Source organism: Mchenga conophoros, linkage group LG1 (assembly GCF_057382185.1).
Source record: "Mchenga conophoros isolate Kocher_MC1m ecotype Shallow Benthic linkage group LG1, M_conophoros_male_GT1.1, whole genome shotgun sequence".
Taxonomy (NCBI): domain Eukaryota; kingdom Metazoa; phylum Chordata; class Actinopteri; order Cichliformes; family Cichlidae; genus Mchenga; species Mchenga conophoros.
In genome coordinates this window covers 31,504,598-31,531,996 of record NC_140526.1, presented here as the reverse complement: position 1 = coordinate 31,531,996, position 27,399 = coordinate 31,504,598, and the positions used below count along the sequence as shown (strand labels likewise).

Sequence of the window (27,399 nt, the reverse complement as noted above, 5' to 3'; positions counted from 1 at the left end):
GTCTTTTGGGATCTTACAAAGCTTCAAACGACGCGTCGACTATTAAATCAGTTGTCGACGATTTTGATAGTCGACTAATCGTGGCAGCCCTACTGTACAATAAATAATGGGTGCTCCAATGCCAACTGTGCAGGATAAAAAAATATACATAGCAACGATATCAGGAATGAATAGCAAACAGAAGAGTCAAACTAGAGGAATATGTACAAAACAATAGAAGGGCACACAATGGAGAGCATAGTGACTGGAGGTAGTGCAAAGAAAAGACTCGATCTGAATAGGGTCCATATGTGAGTGGCCTGAGTGTTGACGGTTACTCAGACCATGTCTCAGATTGGTGAGGCGGGGGCCTGTTAGTGGGTCTGGAGGTGTGGGACCTGATTGTCCTGAGGCACCGACCACTGGGCAGAGGGTCAAACGGGTGGTGGGCGGGGTCCAAGGGGTCACCTGTGATGGCCCTGGTTTTTCTGAAACAGGAGGCTCAGAAAGGTGGCATAGGGTGTTAATTACCCTCTCCACAGCCTTACTGTTCTCAGTAGTGGCCCATGCGTACAAAACACCCAGGCAGTAGGAGAGCACGCTCTCCACTGAGGAGCGGTAGAAGGCCAGCAGCCGTTTCTGGTCCAGATTATTCATCCTCAGGACAGCCGCTGTTGGGCCTTCTTTACCCAGGCGTTGGTGTTGTGGGTCCTGATGAGATCATTGGAGATGTGGGTGCCCAGAAACCTGAAGGTGGAGACAGATTCCACCCATTTTCCATTTATAATAACAGAGGAATGTCCGTGCCTCCTGAAGTCCATTATGAGCTCTTTTGTTTTAAAGATGTTCAGCTTCAGGTTGTTTTCTGAGCACCAGCGGGACAAGTTCTCTGCCTTTGCCCTGTCTTGCCATTTTGGTGGTGATCATCTGACAATCTTCTCCATTCTCTTTTTGTAGGTTGAAGATGCCTTGTCTTATTTGGATCAAGTAAAACTGCAGTTTGGGAATCAACCTCAAGTTTATAATGACTTCCTTGATATCATGAAAGAGTTCAAGTCGCAGAGGTGAGTTTTTGTTTTATTGCCAGTTTTTCTTAACATCTGATAAGAAAAACTGGTATTTTACCATGACACCTAAGTGATCTCTATGAACCCAAATAACAGTGTTTCAGAAACTAAAGTACCAAAACTTGTTCTGTTACTACAGCATTGACACTCCTGGAGTCATCAACCGTGTGTCTCAGCTTTTCAAGGGCCACCCAGACCTCATCATGGGTTTCAATACTTTCTTGCCACCTGGATACAAGATTGAAGTTCAAACCAACGATCTAGTCAATGTGACCACGCCAAATCAGATCCACTACATCACACCACACGGTGTTTCTGTTCAGAACATCCCTGCAAGTGGAGCACCCAGCCAGCCTGCCCCCAGCCACCACCAGCACCAGAGTCTGCCACAGGCTGGCTCACTCACTACTACCACCCAACCACTTATCCCTGCCCAGCCTGCTCCAAATAAAACCAGCAAGGTAGATAACGATGTTCTTTATTTGTTTACATCTAGTATGACAGATGCATTAAATGACCTTTTTCACTTGTTGTTCTTCTAAACAGCCAATTCAGTCTCCAGCCCATACACCCACCAGCCAACCCAATCCATCTATCCCATCTTACGCCTCGCCCCGCTCTCCTTCAGTTCAGTCCCACACTCCTGTCAGCAGCACACCATCCAGTGGGCCACCTATCCAAAACAACCAACCCGTGGAGTTCAACCATGCTATAAATTATGTCAACAAGATCAAAAATCGCTTCCAAGGTCAGCCAGACATCTACAAAGCTTTCCTGGAAATCCTGCACACATACCAGGCAAGGAAATATACACAGCATTAAACTGTTATTAAGATATTATAAGATATATGCAGCTGCAAAAATAAATGTGAAAGTAAATTTTAATTATATCATATCTTGTATATTTATAAAAATATATATTTTTAGAAGGAACAGCGAAATGCTAAAGAAGCTGGAGGAAACTACACCCCAGCACTGACTGAACAGGAGGTTTACACTCAAGTTGCAAGACTTTTCAAGAACCAAGAGGACCTGCTCTCAGAGTTCGGGCAGTTCCTGCCTGATGCCAACAGCTCAGTGGTGAGTCTCCAGACATCACGGTCAATTATTTTATTAAACGTCCCTGCAAATATACGTGGTATGACTAGGAGTTACTGGATCCTTGTAACTGTCTGTCTTTTGATCTTTTCCTTAAAACCACTTGTTTGCATTGGATATGAAATTGATTTACAGATGGGTGCCAAGTTAAAAGAGAAACCAGCATAAAGTATTGTAGTATTGTGTTGGGCCACCACGTGTTGGCAGATCAGCTTTGGTGCACCTTGGTGTGGATTCTCCAGGTCTTTAAAGATCTGGACGGTGCATCCGTGCTTCCAAAAATATTCCCGAATACTGTTTCGAGCGTAGGGAATTCACTAAGCTCAGGTCTAGGTTGTTGCAAGGTTTTGTTCTGTCCTTCATAAGATTTCTCACAGTGCAGATAGTGTTTTATTCTGAAAACTCATTAGCTGTTATATGCTATTCTTGCGTTTGGCTTCCTGCTTTCAGGAGGCACATTTCTGACAGAAAGCTGCTGAGGGACTTATGAGCTCTTAGTAACTACAATCAGCTTCAACTCCACAGAACTGCTTTTTAGTATGTTTACAGTTTTCTTTTGTTTTTACAGTGTTTGTGCAAAACAAGCAGAAGAGAGTTGGTTTGAGGAGCTGGTGCTAAAGGGCTTGAGTCACACAATAGGTGCACAGAGGCCCAGTGTATGATGCATTATTTTTAGCTCAGAATCACACATCACTACTCCGGTAGAACTGAAGCATAAAAATAGAGCTTGGAAGGAAAAGCACTGGTTCACTTAATCGAATCAATGGTATTTACACAGGGCTTGCAAAATCGCTAGCCCGATGTCCCGGAGCTAGCGATATCTCCAGTCGGGCGACCAAAATCTATCTCAGCCCCGCCCCGCCCCGCTATATGATAACCCAACGGGCGGGGCTGAGATAGATTTTGGTCGCCCGACCGGAGATATCGCTAGCTCCGGGATCGGGCTAGCGATTTTGCGAGCCCTGTTACATAATTCTCTTTGCATACTGTTAATTTTGTTGTCTTGCTTTGTTGAGATCATGTGTATTGCCCTTTTTTTTTAGCTACTGAGCAAAGCAACACCAGACAGGGCAGAGTCGGTCCGTAATGATCATGGTGGCACAGTAAAGAGACACTTCCTGAACAACAAACAGAGACTGAGCCAGAACGGCCTTCCAATCAGGAGACCCTCAGGCGTGGGTACCACACCACCTGTCAAGGTATGTAACCATCTACTCTCTGACTCTGCATATATTCAGCTGTTTGTACTTTAAACCAGAAAGGTAATATTTCATATATTTTGTATGCATTACATGTAGGGGGAAACAGGCCTTTTTTGTTTCAATCAGTGAAAGCCTACAATTAAGAAGTATGGACAATACATTGACTCCAGATATCAGCCCCCAGACAGTTTTGACAAAAGCAAAACATCTGTAATTTCATAAAAAGAGGATTTACTACAGAACATGTTTATTAGATTGTGTTAGTAGTACAACCCAAGTTCATCAGACAAACTGGCAATTAGGGTTAGTAAAATCTACCCAAGACTCAGAGATATGAGGGCCTCCAACAGTCAACATCTCTTTACACCATTGCAGAAGAAACCTAAAATAACAGGGAACGTCATGAGTGACGTGAGCAAACACAGCACCAGCACTGAAACGATGTTCTTCGAGAAGGTCAGTATTGTCATTTTGAGTGTTTGTATAAAGACTTGCACTGATCTGTGATGAAAATAAGGCTACGTCCACACGTACACGGGTATTTTTGAAAACTGAGATTTTTCGTTTTAAAAAATAATCCCGTCCACACGTAAAGGCAGAAATGAAGGAAAACGCTGCTAGGAACATGCCAAAGCAACAGGTGGCGATATATTCCTAACCATGTAGAAATGTTGACCAATCAGAAGTCTAGAAGCCTCGGTGGGAAATGGTAAACAAAGATGGGGCATAGAAGCAGAACCCAGTCCTATGTGTGGAGGGACAGTAACGGTGTGTGTATATGTAAGCATTTAAACACTGCAGAGAGTAAAAGTAACAGTATTGTAGAAATTCATTTCACCGAAACAATAACGTGGCGCAAAGTGTGACGTCACAAAAGGCGCACACCTTTGACGCTGCGTTTTCTCCGTTTTTCTCGTCCACACGTAAACGCAAAAACTGAGTTTTCGAAAATATCCACCCTGGCAGGCGTTTTTAGAAATCTGCGTTTTCAAAAATACCCGGGTACGTGTGGACGTAGCCTAAATCTCATTTTGCTTTATTTGTCATGGCTGCAAACACTTTAACAGGTAAAGAAGGCTCTTCGAAGCTCTGAGGCATATGACAACTTCCTACGCTGCTTGCACATCTTCAACCAGGAAGTCATTTCACGCACTGAGCTGGTCCAGTTAGTTATCCCATTTCTTGGGTGAGTTTAAACATACAGTTTTTAGGTACTGAATGGGGCATACCTGTAGTCCAATTTTGTAACTGACTGGTTCAGTACGTAATTCTTGAGTTTTTATCTTCTTCTTCTTCTTCTTGCCAATAAGTCAGATTTGAGTTGAAATCAAACAGTTTTGATACATAACATTACATAATGAAACTTTAATCACCCAAATGTAAACCAGTAAACCACCTGCATTTGTTTGAAATATGTTGCTAACATTTAAACCCTAACCGCACCAATAACTCTGTATTTCACATATGTTGTGCCATGACTGACAGAAAATTCCCCGAGCTTTTTACATGGTTTAAAAACTTCTTGGGCTACCGAGAGTCCAGTCACGGAGAGTCGAGCCATGCAGAGAGTTTACCCAAGGAGCGTGCCACAGAGGGTATCGCCATGGAAATCGACTACTCTTCCTGCAAGAAGCTGGGGTCCAGCTATAGAGCGCTGCCAAAGAGTTTCCAGCAGCCCAAATGCACAGGAAGAACACCGCTGTGCAGAGAGGTGAGTCGTTAAAGGAATTCGGTTTAATAAAGGTATTTGTCTTACAGTGTACATTTTATCCTTTGTCCTCGGGCCACCAGGTACAACAACAAATGTATTTGGCCCACACAGGGTGCTCTGGAGCAGAAACTGATGTAAAGTTCAGATGGTACCTGTAGTTAAATATGGCTTGAGCAGACAGCAGATGCCAGCAATCTTGTTCTTAGTCGATCAGTGAGTTGGTGGAAGTGTTAGCGATCATTGAACTGTTTGGCTACATTTAATGTTACCTTATTATGTTTAAGTGTCTAGATAATAAGTTAGGATATGATCTGCTTACTGAAAAACATATTTTTAATTTTATAAACTACATGAACTGTTTTTGGCTGTAACTAGCCATTTAAATTTAGATAATGAGTGATTTCTTTGATCAACTGATGTTATTGAACCCAGTGTTTCACCACACAATCAAGACATTTTTAACTACATTAAGTTTCATGCATTTTTATTTTACTGCTACATAAATATGAAATGCATCTCATATTTAGAGTCACAATAATGTGTTTTCACTGCATGGTGTAACATCCTGTTGCAGGTTTTGAATGACACATGGGTGTCATTTCCTTCATGGTCTGAGGACTCCACATTTGTGAGCTCCAAGAAGACACAATATGAGGAACACATTTACAGATGTGAAGATGAGCGCTTTGAGGTAAAACATACTCAGTCCACCCACGCTCCAAATGAAAATAAGACCCTTGGATGTAGAAGAGGTTAAGAAGATGGAATAATGGAGGTTCTTTTACATAATATGTATCTTTTACATAAATGTCTGTGTGATGCGATTTGCTCAGGAGTCAAAAAACCACAGGAAAAGATCTCACACCACATGAACTGTCCAGGTGCCCATTTCAAAATCTGGTTCTGTTGAAATTATTCATTTGAATGTGATTGTTCCTTTTGTAGCTGGATATTGTGTTGGAGACCAACCTTGCCACAATCCGAGCCCTCGAGACAGTGCAGCGACGGCTCTCTCGTATGTCAGCAGAAGAGCAGCTACGCTTCAAGCTGGACAACACAATGGGTGGCTCCTCAGAGGTCATTCACCGCAAAGCCATCCAGCGGATATATGGGGACAAAGCTCAAGACATCATTGAAGGACTCAAGAAGAACCCTGCTGTGTCCGTCCCCATAGTTCTAAAAAGGTAACAGTTAGATTTTAGTGTGTCCTCCTCAGCTCACACCTTTACAGTTTTATAACATCTGTTTCTTCTGTTTTCAGATTAAAAATAAAGGATGAGGAGTGGAGAGAAGCCCAAAGGGGCTTCAACAAAATCTGGCGGGAGCAGAATGAAAAGTATTACCTGAAGTCACTTGACCATCAAGGCATTAACTTCAAGCAGAATGACACCAAAGTATTACGCTCAAAGACCATGCTCAATGAAATTGAGATGTTATATGATGAAGTAAGTAAATTGTTTTTAAACAATATTATTATTTGTTATTTGACATTTATAAATGCAGAATAAATCTAGACTGATTCTAAGTTTATGGCCGCAGTTATCCTTGAATCAAACAATAATGCTCCACTTTGTTATATATTATGATTCTCTAATTGTAAATAAAAATCAACAGGTAAATGGTTTTAATGTATTTTGCTAAACTGTAAATTTCGTAAAACATTACAGTCTAAAATGCTCCTGTATTTGTCCTGTAGCGCCAGGAGCGGGCATCAGAGGAGTCTGCTACACCGCCACCAAATGGCCCACACATGACTCTGACCTACGACGACAGCCAGATCCTCGAGGATGCCGCTTCCCTCATCATTCACCACGTCAAAAGACAGGTCGGCATCCAGAAAGAAGACAAGTGCAAGATCAAACAGATAGTCCACCACTTCATCCCCGACCTGCTGTTTGCACAGCGAGGTGAGCTCTCTGATGTGGAGGAGGAGGAAGAAGAGGACGAAGACACGGAGATGGATCAAGATGACAGCAAGAAACACAATGGCCTGCCAGGCAGAAGCCCAACCAAGTCCAAGCTCCTGTTCAGCAACACGGCAGCTCAGAAGCTCCGGGGAACTGACGATGCCTACAACTTGTTCTACGTGAACAACTACTGGTATGTCTTCCTTCGTCTTCACTACATCCTCTGTTCTCGTTTGCTACGAATTTACGGGCAAGCTGAGAAGCAGATCGAAGAGGATGCTCGTGAACGAGAGTGGGAAAGAGAAGTGTTGGGGTTCAAAAGGGAGAAAAACGAAAATCCAGCCATCCAGCTGAAGATGAAGGAGCCAAGTAAGTGAGAAACTGACTTTTTTAACTGTTACGTTTTGCTATGAACCCTCTCAGTCATGGTGCGTCATACTCCTCAATTCCTCCATGTATTACTCACTGTGTGTGTGTGTTTTCTGTCTGCAGTGGATGTTGATGTGGAGGACTACTACTCAGTATTTTTGGAAATGGTTCGCAATCTTTTGGATGGAAACATGGAGCCGGCTCAGTATGAGGACTCCCTGAGGGAGATGTTTACGGTCCATGCCTACGTTGCCTTCACCATGGATAAACTCATCCAAAGCATTGTCCGGCAGGTCAGCACATTTTAAGATTTTCTCATTTTATTTCATCTATTTGTTTACCAATTTGTTTATTTGCTCGTCTTCAAGGTAAAAAATACATTTTTAACCTTAGAGTGGCATCGCGAGCTGTAGGCTCGTTCTTAAATTTGGAGAAGAAAAAGGGGGAAAATAAAATAGACATGCTCCTCACGTCAAAACTCAGTAATGCCTCTAGTCGATGATCAAATGTACGCATCTATAGTCACTGAAGGTGCTGCTGTTTTGATTCTACATGCTGATGTGGACACACCCGTTGCATACTAACCTACTCTTACAGCTCCAGCACCTTGTCACTGATGATGTGTCTGTGCGTGTGACGGACCTGTATCTGAGCGAGAGTTCCAATAAAGCCACGGGGGGCACACTGCCCACACAGGCATCGAGGGCCACCGCAGAGGGGGGATACCAGCGCAAAGCAGAACAGCTTATGCCGGATGAGAACTGCTTCAAGGTACAACACAGCACGGAAATGAATAATTATATTTTAAAACAGGCTGACTTTATTTTGTTTTTCTCCCTCAGTATTTTTTTCTAATTCTGTGTGTGTTGTCTGGTTTTATCCAGATGATATTTGTGAAGAACCAAGCCTCTGTCAGTCTGGCAGTAGAGCTCCTGGATACAGAAGAGGAAAACTCTGATGAGCCTGCAGAGGCAGAAGTAAGACTCACAAAATGCATTTCATGTGCACAGCAGTTTATTAAGTAGACATGTAGTATATGTGATGCTGGGGTGGCATTGCTTCGTGTATCTCTTAATATGTTTTGCCCTTCAAGAATTTTTAGTATAGCACTAGTTATCAGGTAATAGTTTGATATTACAATTTAATAAATAGTCAAGCACTAGTCATCTTGGTTTTAAACTTTTTAATCATATTCCTGTATTATAAATTCCTTGTACTTGGTGGTTTACATACACATGTACCTCTGCAAACTAGTGTTGGCTATTAATTTGTGCACCTATGATTTTAAACCCTCCGACACTCTGAGGAGTGTCACATGGTCCAGAATTAAAGGCTATAACCTCCAACCTGCTTTCATACAGAACCTAAATGTATGTCTTTGTTATTTACATGGTTGGTTGCTGTTCTGCTCTGTCCTCCACAGAAGTGGTCAGACTACGTAGGCAGGTACCTGAACTCAGATTCCTCATCCCCAGAGCTGCGTGAGCATCTGGCACAAAAGCCCGTGTTCCTCCCCAGGTGAGGCTCCAGCCATGTCTCCCTCTTGTCTGCACACTTTAAGCTTCTGTCCCGAGGCGAGGCTCTAGTCAGCTGAGCAGCCACTCAACTGTTGCCGAGCCAAACCAGCTGCCAAACACAAGTCATTTTTGTCAAGATAGAAACAGAGGCACCTCAGCACAAGCCTGACTTTGAAAGCTAATTGAGAAAAAAAAAAAGAAAAGAGGAAACTGTGTGGATGTGAGCGTGCTGCCTGTTTTTTGTAAGAGGAAGTTTGAGGAGTTATTAGTTGTGCTCGCGGTGCCTGAATGTCCGCCTGCTAAGAATCTCACTGGCCGTAAATTTAACTTCTTCAGTTTGTTTTGTGACCTCTGCCTCACATGGAAGCACTTTACACGATCATCTTTTTTCTTTCTTTTTTTTAAAGTGAATTTATTTATTTATTGATTCCTTTTAATGGGAATTTTATTTATAGTAAGTAAAGTTTTTATAGATGGTTTTTGGCTTGATTGTGGGTTTTGAACTTTTCTCCCCTTAGAGTGCTAAAAGAAGAAGAATCATTAGTTCGATTATTCACATTGTATTGAACTGAAGTGATGAATGATTATGTGACGCACGAATAGAAGTCGATAAATGCAAAAGCTTAAGGCAAAACAAGGATTTGTTCCCTTTTTATTTTCCTACGATGTTTTGACAAAAACAGATTGAGAGAAACTTTTGTTAAAAGAAGAGAAGGGACGTCATGGTTTCCTTATCATGCCCTTTGTGATTGTATTCAGATCAAAGGTCCTGTATGTGACTTAATCACTGTTTGAAACTGTAAATGTTCAAATGTTCACTTGTTCACAACTGTTATACCCAGTGTTATGTTTGTAACAATTTTCAGGGGAAGCAGTGCACTCACGTTACAACTTTTTGTTGTCAGTGAGATTTTTTTTTTTTTTTTTTCCTGGTTTGAAAGAGATTAGTGATCTTAGGTTTTCTGTTTGGTTTTTTTTGTTTGTTTTTTAACTCTGGTTAAGCACATTATCTGCAGCACTTGTACAGAGGAGTAGGGTTTGTAAATAAAATGATTGTCTAAATTGTATGCTCATATGTTGGTGTATTTCTTTCCTGACACCTCAGAGCTGTGCATGAAGGCGTGAAGGCTGAGTGTTGCACATGAACATCTTTTGAAGCATCTTTTTTTGGTGTTTTTTGTGTTTTTGGTTTTGTTTTCGTCTCGTTACTTTGAGATGGCTGTCCATTACCATATACGTATCAAACAACTTCTTAAAAAGGCAAAAAAAAAAAAAAAGCTCTTGAGTTTTCTCTTTTTTAACCCATTGCATAAATCTGACTATGATTTCCTCAGTGGGCTCACCCACATCATGTCTTCTTTTTTCTTTCATCAAATCTATGAGAGATCAGCAGCACAAGAGATTTAAATAATAATAATAATAGTAATAATTGGCCTTTCCTCACTCAAAAAAGAAAAAAACAATTTTCACTTCTGTTGGGTCTTCATCTCATTTTCATGACACTCTGGTCAAAGACATTGAAATACCCTCTGCTCATATTTTTTGGATTTGGTATCTGGTCAGGCAGCAGTTTCCTTTTTTAGTGTTTGTGATGTGACCGTTTTTACTTGAAATTGGCCTCACTGTCATGTCTTTTAAGTGGAGCCCTGAATGCAAAAAATGCTTCATGGTTTCAGTCTTCGCTCACCTTTACCCTCTGTGGTAAGTACACATTTAAACCTTTCATTCAGGTGGGGTGAATAATTGCATTTTTTTTAAAAAAGAAAAGAAAAGAAAATTGCCTGCACAAAATCGGGATGAATCCAATTGTTTGCCAAGCATAAGATTTGGAAAAATGTGGCTGTGCAATGGAAGTGCACTGTACAGAGAAATGACCGCTGCCTCTGCTGCTCTTATAGATCCACATTTCCCACGAATGATTTGACTCCCTAACTAATTATCGCTGGTTCTTGGTGAGTTGGATTGCATGGGTTTAAAAAAACTACAATTCTTTTAAAGGGACAGTCCTCTCAAATTTGGAAATACTGTTCTTAAATTTGTGTACGTGTATCGTCTCTGACCTTACATCTTAGGCTTTAAAATTGACCAGTAAGTACTGTCAAGCACAAAATCGTACCATAAAACTTTCTCAAGTGAAATTGGATATTTCCTTTTGTTTTAAAAACAAAAAAAGAAAAAAAAGTGATGTATTCTTCTGATGTGTGGTGTAATCAAGAAATTTTCTGTAGCGTCGGTCAGTATTATTCATGGCTCTCGATCTTTTTTGGCCTTTAGGAATTTGAGACGGATAAGGAAGTGCCAGAGAGGTTGGGAGCAGCTGCAACAGGAGAGAATGACCAAAGGCTCCTCGGACAAGTCGCAGGACGGCAGCAGCGAGCTGAAGATGGAGTGCATGTTCAAGCTGAACTCCTACAAGATGGTTTATGTCTGCAAGTCAGAAGATTACATGTACAGGCACACAGCGCTCACACGGGCTCATCAGGTAAGGACGAAAATTAAGAGGCATGTGTTTGCCATGTTGTTTTAGTCTTGTCCAATAAGCTTCAGTGTTAGAATTGTATGGTAAGTAATCATAAAACAACCACAAGTATTTAAATTTGCCTGTGTGGTCATGCAGCAGTTTTTTGTGATGGCTAGAAGTACAAAGATATTTTTCATTTATTTTATTTGTTTTAATTTAGATCAGTCTTATAAAGCGTATGTGGAGTACTATGATGTACTCCACATTTTTCTCATACAGGATAACGTTCACTTGATTTGTATCCAATTGTCGATGGATGAGAATAATATGAAAATAATAATTTTTATAGTCTTTTGAGACATAGCTGTTTCCCCCAGACTTTACTTGGGCAAGACGCCCAAGTACATTTGGCAAATTTCTCTCTTTTTTGTCTTTCTTGTTTTTTTTCTTTCCCCCCTATATCGCTGACAGAACATCCGCAATCGGTTTTGGCTATAGGACAGCCCTTGCAGTTCATGTACACACAGTTTGTGACGTTCCTTTGTGCCATGTTCCTGTTATCTCTTTCAGTCCCACCAGCTTGTGAACACACGCCTGCACAGACGCTTTCACGCCTGGCTGGATACTTGGGCCAAGGAGCACGTGACCAGTGACATGGCCGCTGAAAGCCGCAAGTGGTTCATGGGAGATGGACAAGAAGGCCTGTTGGCCTGCACCACGACTTGCAGCCCTGAGGTGCTCCATTATCTCAACATTAACAAGTACCGGGTGAAGTACAAAACACCGTAATACTTGTGTCTCAGCAAACTGGCTGTTAACGTGTCCACACAACAAGCTGCCAAGGATGAATTCTCAGAGCTGCCGTTACTGGATTCAGTTGCCAAACTTTTTGTGAGGGTTTTTCAATCCATGATCCAAACCGGATCTAAGTTTTCCTTTTTTCTTTTTCTTTTTTCTTTTCTTTTTTTTGCACCTGTTGCAGGAATTTGTCTGTAAAGCGTATGCTGCAAACTCTGCAGCAGATGTAATATGGAACTTTTTTTTTTCAAAATTTGCTGTCAGTATATTTGAGTGGGTGGCAGCAATTTATAATGTTAAAGGCAAATTTTTACATGAAATGACTATACAGAGGAAAAACACTCAGAGCATCTGTTTTCATGGTGCAATTCAGTGTAAAGGTTTTCCTAACTAAAACTCAGCAGCTTAACAGTGAAAAGTGTTTGATAAGGAGCAACTTATCATTTTACAGAAGATAAAAACAAAACGACCTCAGCTTCTGTCTTTAGGTAGCAAAAACAAGTTCAAGTTACCTCTGTTAAAGTGTGTGGACGTGGAACTTAATATGGGTTCCTGCTGTAAACTTGTATAGCCTGTGAATGTTCTCCCTTTTGGTGGTAAAGGTGCAATGGTGCACTCTATATATTAAAAAAAACATCTATAGTGATTGCTGGGTAGATGCTCGGCATTAGTTCCAGCATTGTGTATCGAGTACAATAACTTATGACTGCCCAAACACTTTGTGTAAATATGTTTATAAAAGTAGTTTTTTGGGTTTTTTGTTTGTTTTGTTTGTTTTTTTTAAACAGATGTCACTGAGGTGTAGCGTACATCAGAGCGCACAGTAATCAGTCTTTAGCTGGAAATTGAATAAAATTTTTATTAAGAAATACAAAATTTTACCTTTTTTTTTTTTTTTTTTTTTTTTTTTTTTTTAAACCAAAGGCTCATGTTCTGCTGAACATGTGATCCCTGAAGTCTTTGTTTCTACATGATTGGATCAGTTCTGTGTATTTCTACCTTTTAGTCTTCAGACATCACTCGTGGTTTTAAGATGATTGAATGTAGCTGAGCAACAATTTGTCCTTGTTTTTTTTTTTTTTTTATATATATAATTTTTTTTAAGTTCAGTATGTATGTATATGTATATAGTACTGAAGTCTCATCAGTACTGTCTGCTTTTTGTGTATTTAAGCAAAATGGTTAGAATCTGTAAGACAGGTTCAGTGATGTTTTGCCACCTATGAAGACTATATCTTTTTTTCTTGTGTAAGGTAAGTGCTAACGACAAACACTGACTGATGTATAGTATGAGACTGTCAGTTATGTGACTTGTGTACAGATTAAGGAGCAAGGAAAAAGCAATAATTCCTTCAGTCACAGTTTGTCTGTTTGTATTTGTGGCTGAAGTACAAATGTGAATGTTGTATGCCCTTAAAAGAGGGATGTAAACTACGCATTTTGCCTTTTCCTCTCAGCAGTTTAATAAAATTGGAATTGGCCCTGTAGATAATGTAGGTGAGGTTAGATGGAAGACGGATATCTATCACATTAAATGCTGGAAAGCATGTTTCACATTAGAAATATACATATTCTTAATATAAACTTCAACACATTCAGTTCTTTATTGTTAATACTTTTCACGTGGATCATTACATAAGCAGGATGGAGGTCCAGAGAAGAAGCTGCCTGGCAACATGACACCCTTTGACACTTTCCTTAGCTCCATTAAAAGCAGTGGTCAGTAACCTAACCAGCTGCAGACAATCTTGGAGCAGTTTATATATTACTGTGTTTAATATAGAATACCACAGGAAGCCCCGGGGAGCTGATTGTACATTAAGACATTGTTTGTACTGCGTTTAATATGTCTCTTCTCTTTTATGATGTTGTACATGATTGTTAGTATGGTGTTTTGGCATTAAACTATCCTTTGAGTAGACAGAAGTTCAGTTCACGGTGTCCTTTTTCATTTCTGGCATTGTCACTTATGTTTAATCCTATGTCCCAAGCCCCAATCCTATCCTTCATTCTGGGTTCAGTTTTGCCATAAAAGCCTGTTAGTTACTTTTAGATAGTTGATTTACCATCACTGGGTTATTAGGTGCACATAATGAGCTATTTATTAATTTAAGTATGACATGACAGCATCTCAGTGTGTTAAGGAATGTAGACACGGGCAAATTGAGCATCTTTGAGCTGATCCGTTTCTGAAACTGACCTACTGGGAAGCATCTGAGCTTTTTAGAGAATGGTCTGATAAAAAAATCTCCAGTGAGCAGCTGCTACAAGCTGATGGGGGTGATGCCCAGTGTGGTCTTCTGCTGCTGTAGCCCATCTATTTCAAGGCTGAATGTGTTGTGCATTCAGAGATGCTGTTCTGCATACCTTTGCTGTAACAAGTGGTAAGTTACTGCTGCCTTCCAGAAGAGGACCTGAGGCAAAAATTTGCATGAGCTTGTCAAAACTAGACAATAAAAGGAAAAATGTCGCCTGGTCGGATGAGTTTCAATGGCTGGGTTGGAATCTGTTGTAAATAACGTGAAAGCATGGCTCCATTCTGCCTCCTATCAACAATTCAGGCTGTTGCTGGTGGTGTGATGGGAATATTTTATTGTATATTTTTTTGAGCACACTAGCAAGGTGTACCTAATGAAGTGGTCGTGAGTGTATATTCTCTGTCTAAAGCGACTCTCATCCACAGAACCCGAGGGTGTTCATGCTGACCTCGCTTTTAAAGCAATTACTAAATTATGCCCCCCAAGAATTCAGTGTGCTCCTTGAATATTGTTTTAAAAAATTTATTGAGGGAAAGTTTTGACACTAGCAAGTTCTTCATTACGTTTTCCCTGTAGTATTTACTATGTGGCCTACTGCTGCTGCTCTTTTTTTGTATAAAAGAAATCATACTGAACGTTCACTTCGCTAAAAACAAAAAATATATACAAAAAATGGCGGTAGAACTAACGTCTAATATCCTGCTAAGATAGAGACTTGCACAAAAATGTAAGATGCTATTGAAAACGGATTACTGGCAATTTCTCACACTGACAGACTATTTGCTGAGCGAACTTTGAATTTGGACAATCGTGGTCCTCTCCTATGCGCGTACGTAGATCCGTGTGCAGATCACATCATCGGCTCCAAAGATCTGAAACAAGATTTAAAAAGCAAAATTAGATTTTGTTTCTAAATTTGAGGACACATCAAAATAAAACCACATCTTTCAGCTCTTCTTTAATACACTGTGCTTTTTACAGCCCACTTATCATCTAAAAAAACAGCAAATAAAGCCCTTCTTCAGAACTGTATCTGAATGAAAGTGCAGTGTAATATGACAGGACCTTCAGCTTTCTCTATCAGTGTGGCTCATTACTGGAAAGAAAACCCTGTCTTCTAATCAATGTACTCTAATGTCAGGCAGGTGTAAGTCACTTCGGTGAAGTGTTGTTTGATTATTATTTCTTTTCTGTTTCAAATATTTTTATTGAGAGCAAGTATCATGATTGTAGTTTTTACAAATTGACATAACATAGCTTATGCTCCTTTTTTTCTCTAAACTAACAAGGCAAATAATTAAACAACAACAACAACAACAACAACAACAACAACAACAACCAAAAAAAAAAAAAAAAAAACACACCCGCAGTCACCCATAAGGGGTCCCAATACCCCGGCTGTCGGCAAAAAGGAAGAGAAACAAGTAAACAGAGTTTTATATTTTCCCAAGGTATATAAGTAAAGGGTGCCAGATTAATTCAAAATCTTTTACATTGTCATTCATACTATATCTTATTTTTTCAAGGTGAAGAGTGTTTATAAGTTCAGTAAGCCACATTTTTAATACAGGAGTCTCATTGCCTTTCCAAAGCTGCAGGATCAATTTCTTTGCAATAATCAAAGCATATGCCATAAACCTTTTTTGAGAGTGTTGTAAATTTTGTGTTTCGTTGGAAATCCCAAAGATGATTACTGTCGGATTTGGTTCAATCTTACTTTTAAAAATATTAGACATATAAGTAAAAATATCATACCAAAAACCCTGAAGCCTTGGACATAGTGCAAAACAATGTAACAGATTTCCATAGTGTATCTTGCATTTTTCACAGAGGGGGGAACACTCTGGATACATTTTGTGAAGTTTTTCCCTTGAATAGTGTAGTCTGTGTATAATTTTGTACTGAATTAAACAGTGACGGGAATTAATAAAAGGCGTATTTATGTTGTGTAAGGCCTCCTGCCAGAAATCTTCTGATAGGAGAGTCCCAAAATCTTTTTCCCACTCCTCTTTGATTGAAGTAGTTGAAGGTATACTCATCTCCTGTATTGAATTATAAAATAATGAAATTCTCTGTTCAAACCCCCTTCCATCACTAAGACATCTGTCCAAAGGATCGGACGATATGTTTTCAAATTGTGGCAGGTATGTACGGATATAGTCTCTTAGTTGAAGATATCTAAAAAAATGACTGTGAGGCAATCCAAATCTATCTTTTAAATGTTGGAATGACATAAAAGTATCATTTAGGTATAAATCTTTTAATTTACAAATTCCCAATTCCTGCCATATATTGAAAGCTCCGTCTACACATGATGGAAGGAAAGAGGGGTTAGCTGTAATAGATGTACACATTGATAGTTTTTTCAATTTGAAGTGCTTAATTATTTGTCTCCAAATTTGTACGGTATTATAAATCACTGGATTCGAATTGTAATATGAGTTTGTCAAAAGAATAGGAGAGAGTAGTATTCCACCAACACAGTAAGGAAGGCAATCCTCCCGCTCCATCTGTAAGCCGTTAGGGAGTATTGCTGTGTCATCCAATAGAAGGGAAATTATTCTTAAATTTGATGCCCAGTAGTAGTACATAAAGTTAGGTAGTGTAAGTCCACCAAGGGATCTATGTTTGCATAGGTGGTCTTTTTTTATTCTATGTGTTTTATAATTCCATATAAATGGCATAATGATGGCGTCCATCTTTTTAAAAAAAGATTTGGGCAAGAAAATTGGGATGTTTTGAACCAGATACAAATACTGCGGGAGGAATACCATTCTTATTGAATTCACTCTCCCTATTAAAGAAATAGGAAGTGTCCTCCAGTACTGAATGTTATTTTTAAGTTTCTCCAGTAAGGGAAGAAAATTCTCTTTCATTAGGGAGCTGTATTTTTTTGGTATTGTAATGCCCAAGTAAGTGATTTTTTCATAGGTTATTTTAAATGGGAGAGATGTAAGCCATTGTTTATTCTCTAATTTAATGGGCAGTATTTCGCTTTTTCCCCAGTTAATCTTGTAGCCTGCGAAAGTACTGAATTTATCAATCACGGAGAGAATTGCTGGGAGGGATATTAATGGTTTTGTTATGTATAATAATATGTCGTCAGCATAGAGCGATATAGAATTAGAAGTGTATGTTGTATCATAACCGTGTATATCCATATGGGTTCGAATTGTCTGTGCTAAGGGTTCCAAAGCCAGGGCAAATAATAATGGACTAAGAGCGCATCCTTGTCTTGTACCTCTGCTGAGTTTAAACTGAGTTGATAATGTCTGATTTGTAAGAATTCTGGCTGTGGGATTATTATAAAGTAGTTTTATCCAAGAGATGAAATCTTGTCCCAGTTGAAATTTTTCTAGGACTGCAAAGAGGTAGGACCACTCCACATGATCGAATGCCTTTTCGGCATCCAAGCTAAGTATAAGTAGGTCCTGTTGTACCTTGGGGGAATAGATTATATTAAATAGACGTCGAAGATTATTAAAAGAACTCCTGTTTGGAATGAAACCTGTTTGGTCTGAATGCACCAATTTATCTATTACTGTATTAAGTCTACTCGCTAGTATTTTAGCCAGAATTTTTTGATCAGAATTTAATAGAGAAATAGGTCTATATGATCCCACTTCCTCCGGTGCTTTGCCTTTTTTTGGAAGTACTATAATAGTTGCTTCATTCAATGTTGGAGGTAGGGTGCTCATTTTGTATGCATGGTTATATAATTTAAATAGATATGGACTTAATTTGATCTTAAAGTATTTATAAAACTCATTCCCTAACCCATCAGGGCCTGGACTCTTGTTGTTTTTTAGTAATCCGATAGATTTTGTAATTTCTTCAATTGTGATCTTAGCGTTCAAAATATTGGCATTTGTCTGGTCTAACACAGGAAGATCACATTTATCTAAAAATTCCTGCATTTCATTAGGCCCTGCAGTGGGATGAGAAGTATAGAGGGATTCATAAAACTGTCTAAAGTTATCGTTAATATCTTTGTGTGATGTGACCAGATTTCCGTTACTTGTTCTGATTTTATGAATCGCTCTATCATTTTCTAGTTTCTTTAGTTGTCTGGCTAGCAACTTATGGGGTTTATCCCCAAATTCAAAATAGTTCTGTCTCACAAAAGTGAAAGTTCTATTAATATTAATAGATAATATTTGGTTTAGTTTATATTTTAGTGCACAAATAGTATTATACTTATCTAAAGAAGGAGCCATTGCATTATTGACGTCCAGTTCGTGGATTCTTTTTTCTAAATTTAGCTGTTCTAATTTATTCCTTTTGTTCCGTGACGCTTGATATGATATTATAAACCCCCTGATATAAGCTTTAAACGTTTCCCATAGTATATCTGGAGAGGTCTCAGCATTATCGTTTATATCAAAGAATAAAGACATCTGAGAGTTTATATATTGTTTAAATTCTAAATCGTTCAGTAATTGTGGGTCAAATCTCCAATTTCTGTATGTTTTAATGGGGTTACTAAGTGCAAAGGAGCAAGTAACGGGGCAGTGATCAGAGATAATAATATTATGATAGGTTGCGTTTCGAATTAGGGGGAGCATTTTTCCATCCACCAAAAAATAATCAATCCTTGAATAACTATTGTGTACGTGGGAGTGGAAAGAATACTCTCTGCCTGATGGATTTAAAATTCTCCACGCATCACAGATATTCATATTCTTCATATATGTTTTAATAAAATTACTGCTTTTACACGGTGTGATTTTTTGGACAAGGATTTATCCAAATATGGGTCTAATACTAGGTTAAAGTCACCTCCAATTATTAAATTACTGTTGGGTATATCCGGAATTAAGCTGAAGACCTTTCTATAGAATTCTGGATCGTCATGGTTGGGCCCATAGACATTCAGTAGAATAATTGGAGTAGTATGCAGCTCCCCAGTCACTAATACATATCTCCCATTCTTATCAACTATAGTGGAGTTATGTTTGAACGGGGTATCTTTCTTGATTAAGATAGCTACCCCTCTAGTTTTGGCAGAAAGTGTTGAGTAGTACACCTGATTTATCCATCTACATTTAAGTTTATTGTGAGCCGCATTTTTCAAGTGAGTTTCTTGTAAAAAAATAATATCCACGTTAAGAGATTTCAAGTACGATAAAACTTTGCCTCTTTTAACAGGTTCATTTACACCCTTTACATTCCAAGTACAAAAAGTTAAATCCACATTTTTTACCTTTCCATTATCTTGCATTTGTATACTTTAGGGCGGCTTAATTCTCGTATTTTCCATATTCGTACAGTCGAGATATGGGTCCCAACCCTCACCCCCCACCCCCCTACCCGTGTGTAACCGTGACAAAAAAAAACGTAAGCAATGCATCCCCTTCCGTGTATCCCAAAAAAAAAAAAAAAAAAATTCGAGGGGATGCTATAACAAAAACTAAGCTTACCAAAATATTCTATCTCAAAACTTCCTTTGTCCATAGCTCCTGGGCAAATGATGATTTTTTATATCAAAGTAAGTACGTGTCATTGGGCCAGATGCAGAGCTCTGGTTTATCTACCTTATGCCGTCCTTATTGAGATCCAAATTTTTCTTGTGCGTAGCGAAGTGCTTCGTTGGGATCTATGAAGACCAGTTCCGTACCATTGTGTGTCACCCTAAGTTTAGCCGGGTATAGAAGTCCATATTTAACTCCGGGTTGGTCTCGAAGCAGGTTTCTTGCTGGAGTAAACGCTGCACGTCGTTTTACCACCGCCTGGGGTAGGTCGCGGAAAATCTGAACGCGGATATCTCCGAGCTTCAGATTTTTCCTGGTGGAGATTCTTCGAAGTATTTCTTCCATAGTATGGCAATAGTGTATCCTCACAATCAAGTGTCGTGGCGGGGCCTCTTCTTCTGGGGTCACTCGTAGGGCTCTGTGTGCACGGTCCACCAGTGGGGTTTCGTCCAGGTCTAGTAGGTCTCGTAGTAGCCTTGCCGCAAAGTCTCTAGGACGTTGACCTTTTTCTCTACCTTCAGGTACTCCGGCTATCCTTATATTTTTCCTCTTTGAACGCCCTTCCAGATCAGTGCATTTTTCGGACAGTTGTTCCACTTTATTAGAAAGTTGTTTGACTTTTTCTTCTAGTTTCACCACGGAGTTAGAAGTGATTGTCGCTGATTCTGATAGATCTTTCAGCTGTGCATTGTAATTTTCCATTACCGTTTTTAGAGCTGTGATGGCTTCATTATTTTCAGCCCTTAGCGTTGCGATTTCCCCACGTAGGGTGTCGCAAACGTCTATTTTCATTTGAGTTATCTTATTATCCAAGGAAGTAATCGCAGAGAGTACTTGTTTGTTACCTTGTGTATATTCCTCGAGTGCGGAGTTAACTGGCGTGCCAGCTTTGGCGCCGTCATTTTCAGTTGAGGCCACATCAAATTCGGTCGTTTCTGTCGCCACTAGCTTCGGATTTAGTTTTTTTGGAGGCATTTGGAGAAGACTGCACTCTTCACAATCCCTATGTTGCTTTGTGGGAAGAAGATGTATTACTTTGATATTTGTCGAAATTTCGTAAAATCAGGTGCAGGAGCTGTGGCACACGCGTCTTCACCCTCTCATGATCTAACCGGAAGTTCGCGGTTTCTTTTCTCTTTTACTCTTAGCCGCGTATTGTGTAGTAACTATGTTTCATCGTCAAAGTGCTCATCCTCTGCCGCACATCTATGGCATCATTTTTATTTTGATATTTTGCTAAAAGAGACAGATGCACAAACACTGATATCAGAATAGAGGGTGGGCGTTGGGGCGGTTGATATTGGCTGTAGGGGTGTGTGCCTGTGCGTGACAAAGCCCAGTGATTTATGGGAGTCCCTGGGGCGTAGCATTATGGCCAACTGCAGCGCTACACATCATCAATATCCCAGGCAAAGCTGTGTGGCAGGACGGCGAAGAAGCAGAGCTGTGAAAAATGAAGCCGAGGAGACTCCATCTGGCGCGTGGCGTGATGCCGAGGGAGACATTAATGGAGGTAACACCGGGGTTCATTGGCACTTCTCCACAGCGTGATCAATGAGACCAATTAACCCACATGAGGACACATACAGATCCGGAACCCCCCACCAGACAGCCTTGCAGTTTCTCCCAGCTCCTAAACCATCACAAATGAGTCGATGCAAATACTCTATTCATCTTTCCTAATCAATATTTATTGGCTTTGAAGTGAAATAAGAGGACATACGTGAGGTTCCTCATTTTTTCCCCATCTGCATTTTACACTAGACTGCCCTGATTATAGTCCACTCATATTAGATGACAGTAAACGCAATGAGCCACCACATGGAGTCTTCATTAAGCTCCACTTTCATCCATCTCTCGCCTAGAGCCTCATTTCCTCATCTGCTGCACAGTGCTTTAAGTCAGCCTCATGTGTATGTTGTTGGGGTATTTTGTGTGTTTACACTAAAAGGATCAATCCTCTGTGAAGTACAAGATGGGATGTGGTTGCTTTTAGTTGTCCACAAAATGAGCTTCATGTTTACTGATGGGCAGCAGAGGAGGGTTTTGACCTTTTCCCTTATTTGGAAAAAAGAAATTAAAAAAAAAAAGGCTCAAGTGTTAATTTAATGAATTCAATGAGATAAGAGGAAAATAAATGGACGTGAAGGATTAAAAGCATGAAATATTTACAATGTCTGATTGATCTGCTTCTTATTGATGTGACGTCTTCAAATCTCTTTCCATCTGGCAAATACTCCAAAAGTGAAAGAGAATCATTGCTGACACAAAAGTAAATATTCACATTAAGGAAGCTGGAGCCACCAGATGTAAGGACGATTTGTCTGACAGAAAGGACAGCCTCACGGGGCAAAGCCAAAATGCAATGTTATTGCTTCAAACTCATTGATTTCTTGACTAAACAGTCCTCTGCAGCTGTACCCCAGACCGCTGGCCCTTGAGGAAATTACGTGAGTGTGCAAAGCAGGAGCTGGATTGTTTCACAATTATTTAACTATAGACTCTAAAGGCTGCTTTGAAGCAGCTACACTGAATTTAGCGCCATTTTGTTCAATATTTGTCTTTATCGTTCCCTTTAAAACGCCCAGAAATATACACACCTTTAAATGGGATCGACTTCTGTTCTGCCCATGTGTGTACAAGTAATCCCTGTGTTTCCAAAGCTGTAGCTGTAGGCAGAACAAATGTGCATTCACAATATACTGAGACTCAGTATAATTGAGAGAGCATACCTTATATGGACAATTCTGCCTGTATTCATATTGTAGATTTATCTATAATGTTTCTCAGGGTAATGACTGTGTGGTTACAGCCATTGAGCTCATAGCCCAATTCATATTGTAGGTTTTATTTTACAGTCTATTTTATCTCTCATTATTATCTGCTCCAACATCAGATCTTCACATCTAAACAATCCATTAGCTGAGATGAAATATGTAGGCGTTTTGCTTAAGTTACTGACAGCAGGGAATCTGTCTGATCTCCCCCTTCCCACCGGTATCACACATAAAGTCATGATCTTTTCTTTGAAAAATCACATTTTTCTCCAGTGATTCATTCCCACATGCCTATTAGGTTACAGTCCATCAATCCAACATGGACAGACATGCACGCCCTCATCTTGAATAAAAACAGACTTGGCCCGTTCAAAGCTTTTTGTTACGCCTTTGAAAACCTGCATTCAATCCAAATAGCAGGCCATCTCAAAGGTTTTCATGATTGCCTCTCTGCAGAGTCACAGCCAGTAAAGAGGAGCTCTCCATCAAAGCCAAACTGGACACAGCTTTGTTGTCCATCTGGCCAATAAACCCCAGGACCAGATGTTTACAGGAAAACTGCTTTGTGTTAGTGATTTCAGATTGCCAGGGACGGGAGGGAGAAGTGTTTCTGATAGAATGTATGGCAGTGAAATCTTAATTTGCCCCTTTGAAATATACAGTAAGTATGTGATATTTGAGTATATGAGTATACGATTATTTGTATCTATCTGAAAGGAAGAAGAAAAGAACAGTTTTGGTTTTAGGTAAACCGTTCTGGGTGGCTTTTGTTTTGTCCTTGATGCACATACATCATTAGTCATGCATCATTATAATGGGATGTCTTAAAGACACACCCTTCTAAAGGGAAAATGAGGAATGGATGGTTTCTCCAACTAACCATGGGAGCTTAACCTCTTAAGCCCCAAGCCTACCTGATCTCCTGCCTTTTGCCCCCGTATCAGGGGGCGTTGGGGCTTAAAAGGTTAAAGACATTTCCCATGAACTACACAGTATTTTAGAAAACTGGTAAAAAAATTGTACATCTGGTGTCACCACCCATTTCTGAACTCCCTTGACCATCTGCCCGGTTTGGGCTTCTGCTCTGTTTTTCTGTGGAAAATGACTACTTTCTGAGAGCTGAATAAAAAGATTGATACTATTGTTAACTATATATTGTTTTTCATAATAGAGCTACTAATTGTTTTTACTATTAACAGATTGATCTGTTGGACTTCTGGGTAGTCCCCAAAGTCAGAGCTAACAGCTTTGGATGATTTGTTTACTCTAATCAACGCAAAAGCCAATTATATACAGCATGGTATCAAAAAGGACCAAAGGTAAAGTCTGGCCACCTCATATCCTCTTTGACTCTAGAATACTTTGGTACAGAGAGGAGTTCATGGTCCACTCTGGGACTATAAGGTGCCCAGATCATCACCCCTCCACCACTGTGCTTGACAGTTAAGTGTGTTTATGAGTTTTTGATGGTTTGAGTTTTACCAAATGTGGCGCTGTGGATCATGGCCAAACAACTCCACTTCTTTTATTTGTCCAATGGACATTGTTCCAGAAGAGAGAAGAGGCTTTCACCTGGCAACCCTTTCATGCAAAAGCAATACAAAAACCATAATGCCAAATTTCTGCTTTCATAGAAGTGCTCACACTTGCTAATATTTAGCCAGTCATGCTCATTTGATCAGCAGAATCTGACTGCTACTTTCCCTCTGAAATCCTATGAAAGCAGCAAGAGTGTACTTAGTTTTTTACAACTGCATTTTCATATACAGTCTGTGATAGAGGTAAATATTAACCTTCTAACTCTTGTGAAAAAACTCTCAAAATGGTAAACTATTCCTTTAAGAAAAATGTTTTGCTGAACTATTTGAACTGTGGTTTTGATTTTTAAAGCACCCATGTGAATAAAGACCTCCAAATTTGACAAATTTGAATTTTCTTCTACAATGAAAAACAAATGTGATCATCTCAAAAAAGACAAATGCCCATAGTATAATGCATTCCCTATACTCCACAGCTGCACACACTGTCGCCACATTTCAAGTTAGAGTATAAACTTAAAAATTACTCACCAATATCAGTTCATCCCCTTTGAGTTCTCGGCTCCAGAAGGTCTTTGGGCCGTTCCCGCTCAGAAGAGTCTGTTTGCTGTAAATCTTGTTTTCCGTTTCCCAAGTGGCCAAACTCTGTCGAAAAGCATAATTTTATTGAGTTTCCTGTATTTCATCACTTTGGCTTCACCTGGCTGTTAGCACAGATGTGAGGGTTGTTTATCTATGTCTGTCACACTAATGTCTTGGTTTTTTTTACTACTTCCTGTCACTTTTAAGGCTTTGCAGTTTGTTTGTTTTCCCCCCAGCATCCATAGCTTCAGCATAGGTACATTTCAGAGTTCAAATTTTGACAGGTCAATTCACTTACCTTACACTTTCTGCCATCCACTGTCTCCTCATTAAACTCTTCGCCAATACAGAAGTTGATCTCCGTGGTGCGCACTGTGGTTGAAGTCTTGATGTAGAAGTGCTCTCCGTTCTGTCTTATCTCCACATGGGGCTTGGATGCGGCTGCCACGGCTACCTTCCTCAGCATGGCATTTACACCTGAAAGCATGCACCAATTTCCCAATGAGGCACTTTGTGGCTCACCTATCTCCACAGCCAGTCATACAAGTCCTCCAAGGAAGTCCTCCTCTGCCTGCTCCACTCTGTGTGTAGGGGGAGGGGCACACACAGGCTTTTTGGTTGGCTATCTTTGTGATGACCTTCACTGAAATCAGTGTCAGTGAAGAAACTGCCAATCAGTGCCATAGTCTTTGTATAATTCATGGTTCTGTTATTTATTCGTTTGTGTTTTTGAATGTTGCTTCTTTAATTATTTTTTTATTTTAATCTTTAGTTGTAATTCTCAATCGTTTATTTTTTAAGTACCTTCTGTGCTGCCTTATGTCTGGTTATCATTGCCTGTGTGAGTTTGGTCCAGGTCTTTTCTTTCTTTTTATTTTGTAGTTTAGATCCTCCTGTGGTTTTCTGTGTTTCTTATTTTCCTCCTTTGCTCTTTTCCCACCATTGTTCGTGTCTAAGTTCACCATCTCTTATTACTTTTCCCTCATTTTGTGTGTTTACTTTAGTGTGTTTTTGCTGTAGCCTCTGTCAGGTTTTCGTTGCGTGCTCTGTTTTCTCTCTGTGTTTGAGATTCATCTTATTTGCCAATTTGTTTTTGTTTTTTATGCTTTTGTTGTCCAGTAATTTGTAAAACCTGGTTTTCAATATAACTTTTTCAGCTCTTCTATCCTCTACATTTAACTATTAAATCTAAATGCCACACCCCTACATAGTTCTAACCTAGTGTTCTTTTTAACCTGAAAAACTAGGTTTTAACTCTAAAACAGGCCTTAAGAAAGAGAACCAGGCAGAAAGGTCCATCTTTGACAGAATCCCTCATGACACTGATGGTCTAAAACTCTATTTGGTACCAAGTGGTTTTATTTATTCTTTTGTTTTGTTCGCAGCTGTCCTCTTTTCGAAAAAGAAAACATAACTGTAGTATGATTGTACCTATAAAAACATGGCTACACTCTCTGCACAACTACAGCACATAACAGTGGTGTTCCATAAGGAGAGCATCTATTAAAGCAAAGTGATCTCTGTCCTTGCATATCTGCTTTATTGTCCCTGCTTGCCTTTGTTTAGAAGTCACCCCATGCCACTGATATATACATACATTAAAGTGTGTTAATGAGCCTGTAGAGGACTAAATGAATACATTTCGGATATCTACTTCTTACTGCTTTCTCTATATTCTATTGTCTGGTGTTGACTTGTCACCTTACATTTTTTTCTGCTCCCCTCTAGGGCCAAAAAGATGGTAAGAAAAATATCTGAGCTCATGTTTCTAAGTAAAGGTAGAAGATGCCTGTCCCATCTATCTCAGTCAAATGAAAAGTCATCACCTTTTAGCTGTCGGGAGAAGATGTTAGAGTCTAAACTTGATGGTTTAATTATTTAATAATCGGAGCGTTCAGCGTGTACAACTGAGATTTTTATCACCAGATGTTGTCAATTTTGAGAGTGCAGTGCCAATGTGATGACATGGAGGAATGCTTATTTGATTTGTTTAGCTGTCCTGCAATACGTGATAGATTCTGTCTTTCAAATTAGTGGAAAAACCATTAACCAGATCTGTTGAAGTGCAAACAGTCAGATGACAGAATTCTTCAGCCTGTTTCCACTCAAGTGCACCTCTAGAGCTTAAGTGCGGTGTTTGTTCCAGTGTTAAATTTGTCTCCTGTCACTATATTTTCCAATTAAAAAAAATAAACAGCAAGTACCAGACTAAAATTAGGCATATGTGGATTAGCAAATGACTTCTATTTGTATCAATTTAAACAGCCTTTTGTTTTTTTACATTTATAAACCACAATTTCACTGAACTTGCCTTTATTTCAAAGTAATGCATTTCAATTTAATTGGGGTAATAAAAGATAATAACCCACTAACTAGAATACTGAATTTTCAGTTATGTTTGAAATAAACCTTTGAATAAACTCACACCTTAAGGTAAGAAAGAGTCATTTGTCCTCACCCAAAGCTTTGAGAAGCTCGTCGAAGTTCTCGCTGCTTTTCATTTTCCAGGTGCCTGTGAAATTCTGCATTTTGTGCGGTTTTGATTGTGTGTCAGCCGAACGCCTCCTTTCTTCTGTCTCCTCTGCTGCCTTTCTTCAGGCTTTCTCTCTCCGCTTCTCTCCGTCTGTCCCTGTGCTCCCTCCCTTTCTCCTCCCTATGTGTAAT

At 39.6% G+C, this 27,399-nt stretch overlaps 2 protein-coding genes across 3 annotated transcripts in view; one reads left to right on the top strand and one right to left on the bottom strand.

The window, feature by feature from the left end:
• LOC146583633 (paired amphipathic helix protein Sin3a-like) overlaps positions 1-14,028 on the top strand; it is a 19,699-nt gene extending 5,671 nt beyond the window's left edge. For both annotated transcript variants that reach the window (XM_085275258.1, XM_085275266.1), the window contains exons 4-21: positions 937-1,043; positions 1,186-1,507; positions 1,593-1,844; positions 1,974-2,126; positions 3,188-3,343; positions 3,722-3,802; positions 4,414-4,532; positions 4,832-5,057; positions 5,632-5,748; positions 6,003-6,241; positions 6,319-6,502; positions 6,754-7,333; positions 7,457-7,626; positions 7,931-8,104; positions 8,218-8,310; positions 8,757-8,851; positions 11,125-11,332; positions 11,882-14,028. In XM_085275258.1, coding sequence (XP_085131384.1) covers positions 937-1,043; positions 1,186-1,507; positions 1,593-1,844; positions 1,974-2,126; positions 3,188-3,343; positions 3,722-3,802; positions 4,414-4,532; positions 4,832-5,057; positions 5,632-5,748; positions 6,003-6,241; positions 6,319-6,502; positions 6,754-7,333; positions 7,457-7,626; positions 7,931-8,104; positions 8,218-8,310; positions 8,757-8,851; positions 11,125-11,332; positions 11,882-12,100 — 3,495 coding nt within the window. In that variant the 3' untranslated portion in view covers positions 12,101-14,028. The remainder of the gene's footprint in view (positions 1-936; positions 1,044-1,185; positions 1,508-1,592; positions 1,845-1,973; positions 2,127-3,187; positions 3,344-3,721; positions 3,803-4,413; positions 4,533-4,831; positions 5,058-5,631; positions 5,749-6,002; positions 6,242-6,318; positions 6,503-6,753; positions 7,334-7,456; positions 7,627-7,930; positions 8,105-8,217; positions 8,311-8,756; positions 8,852-11,124; positions 11,333-11,881) is intronic.
• On the bottom strand, positions 12,242-27,399 carry LOC146583632 (cellular retinoic acid-binding protein 1). The gene is made up of 4 exons (XM_085275321.1): positions 27,194-27,399; positions 25,034-25,212; positions 24,685-24,798; positions 12,242-15,239 (listed from the first exon to the last, which is right to left on the bottom strand). The coding sequence occupies exons 1-4, from the start codon at positions 27,261-27,263 to the stop codon at positions 15,189-15,191; spliced, it is 414 nt and encodes a 137-aa protein (XP_085131447.1). The 5' UTR covers positions 27,264-27,399; the 3' UTR covers positions 12,242-15,188.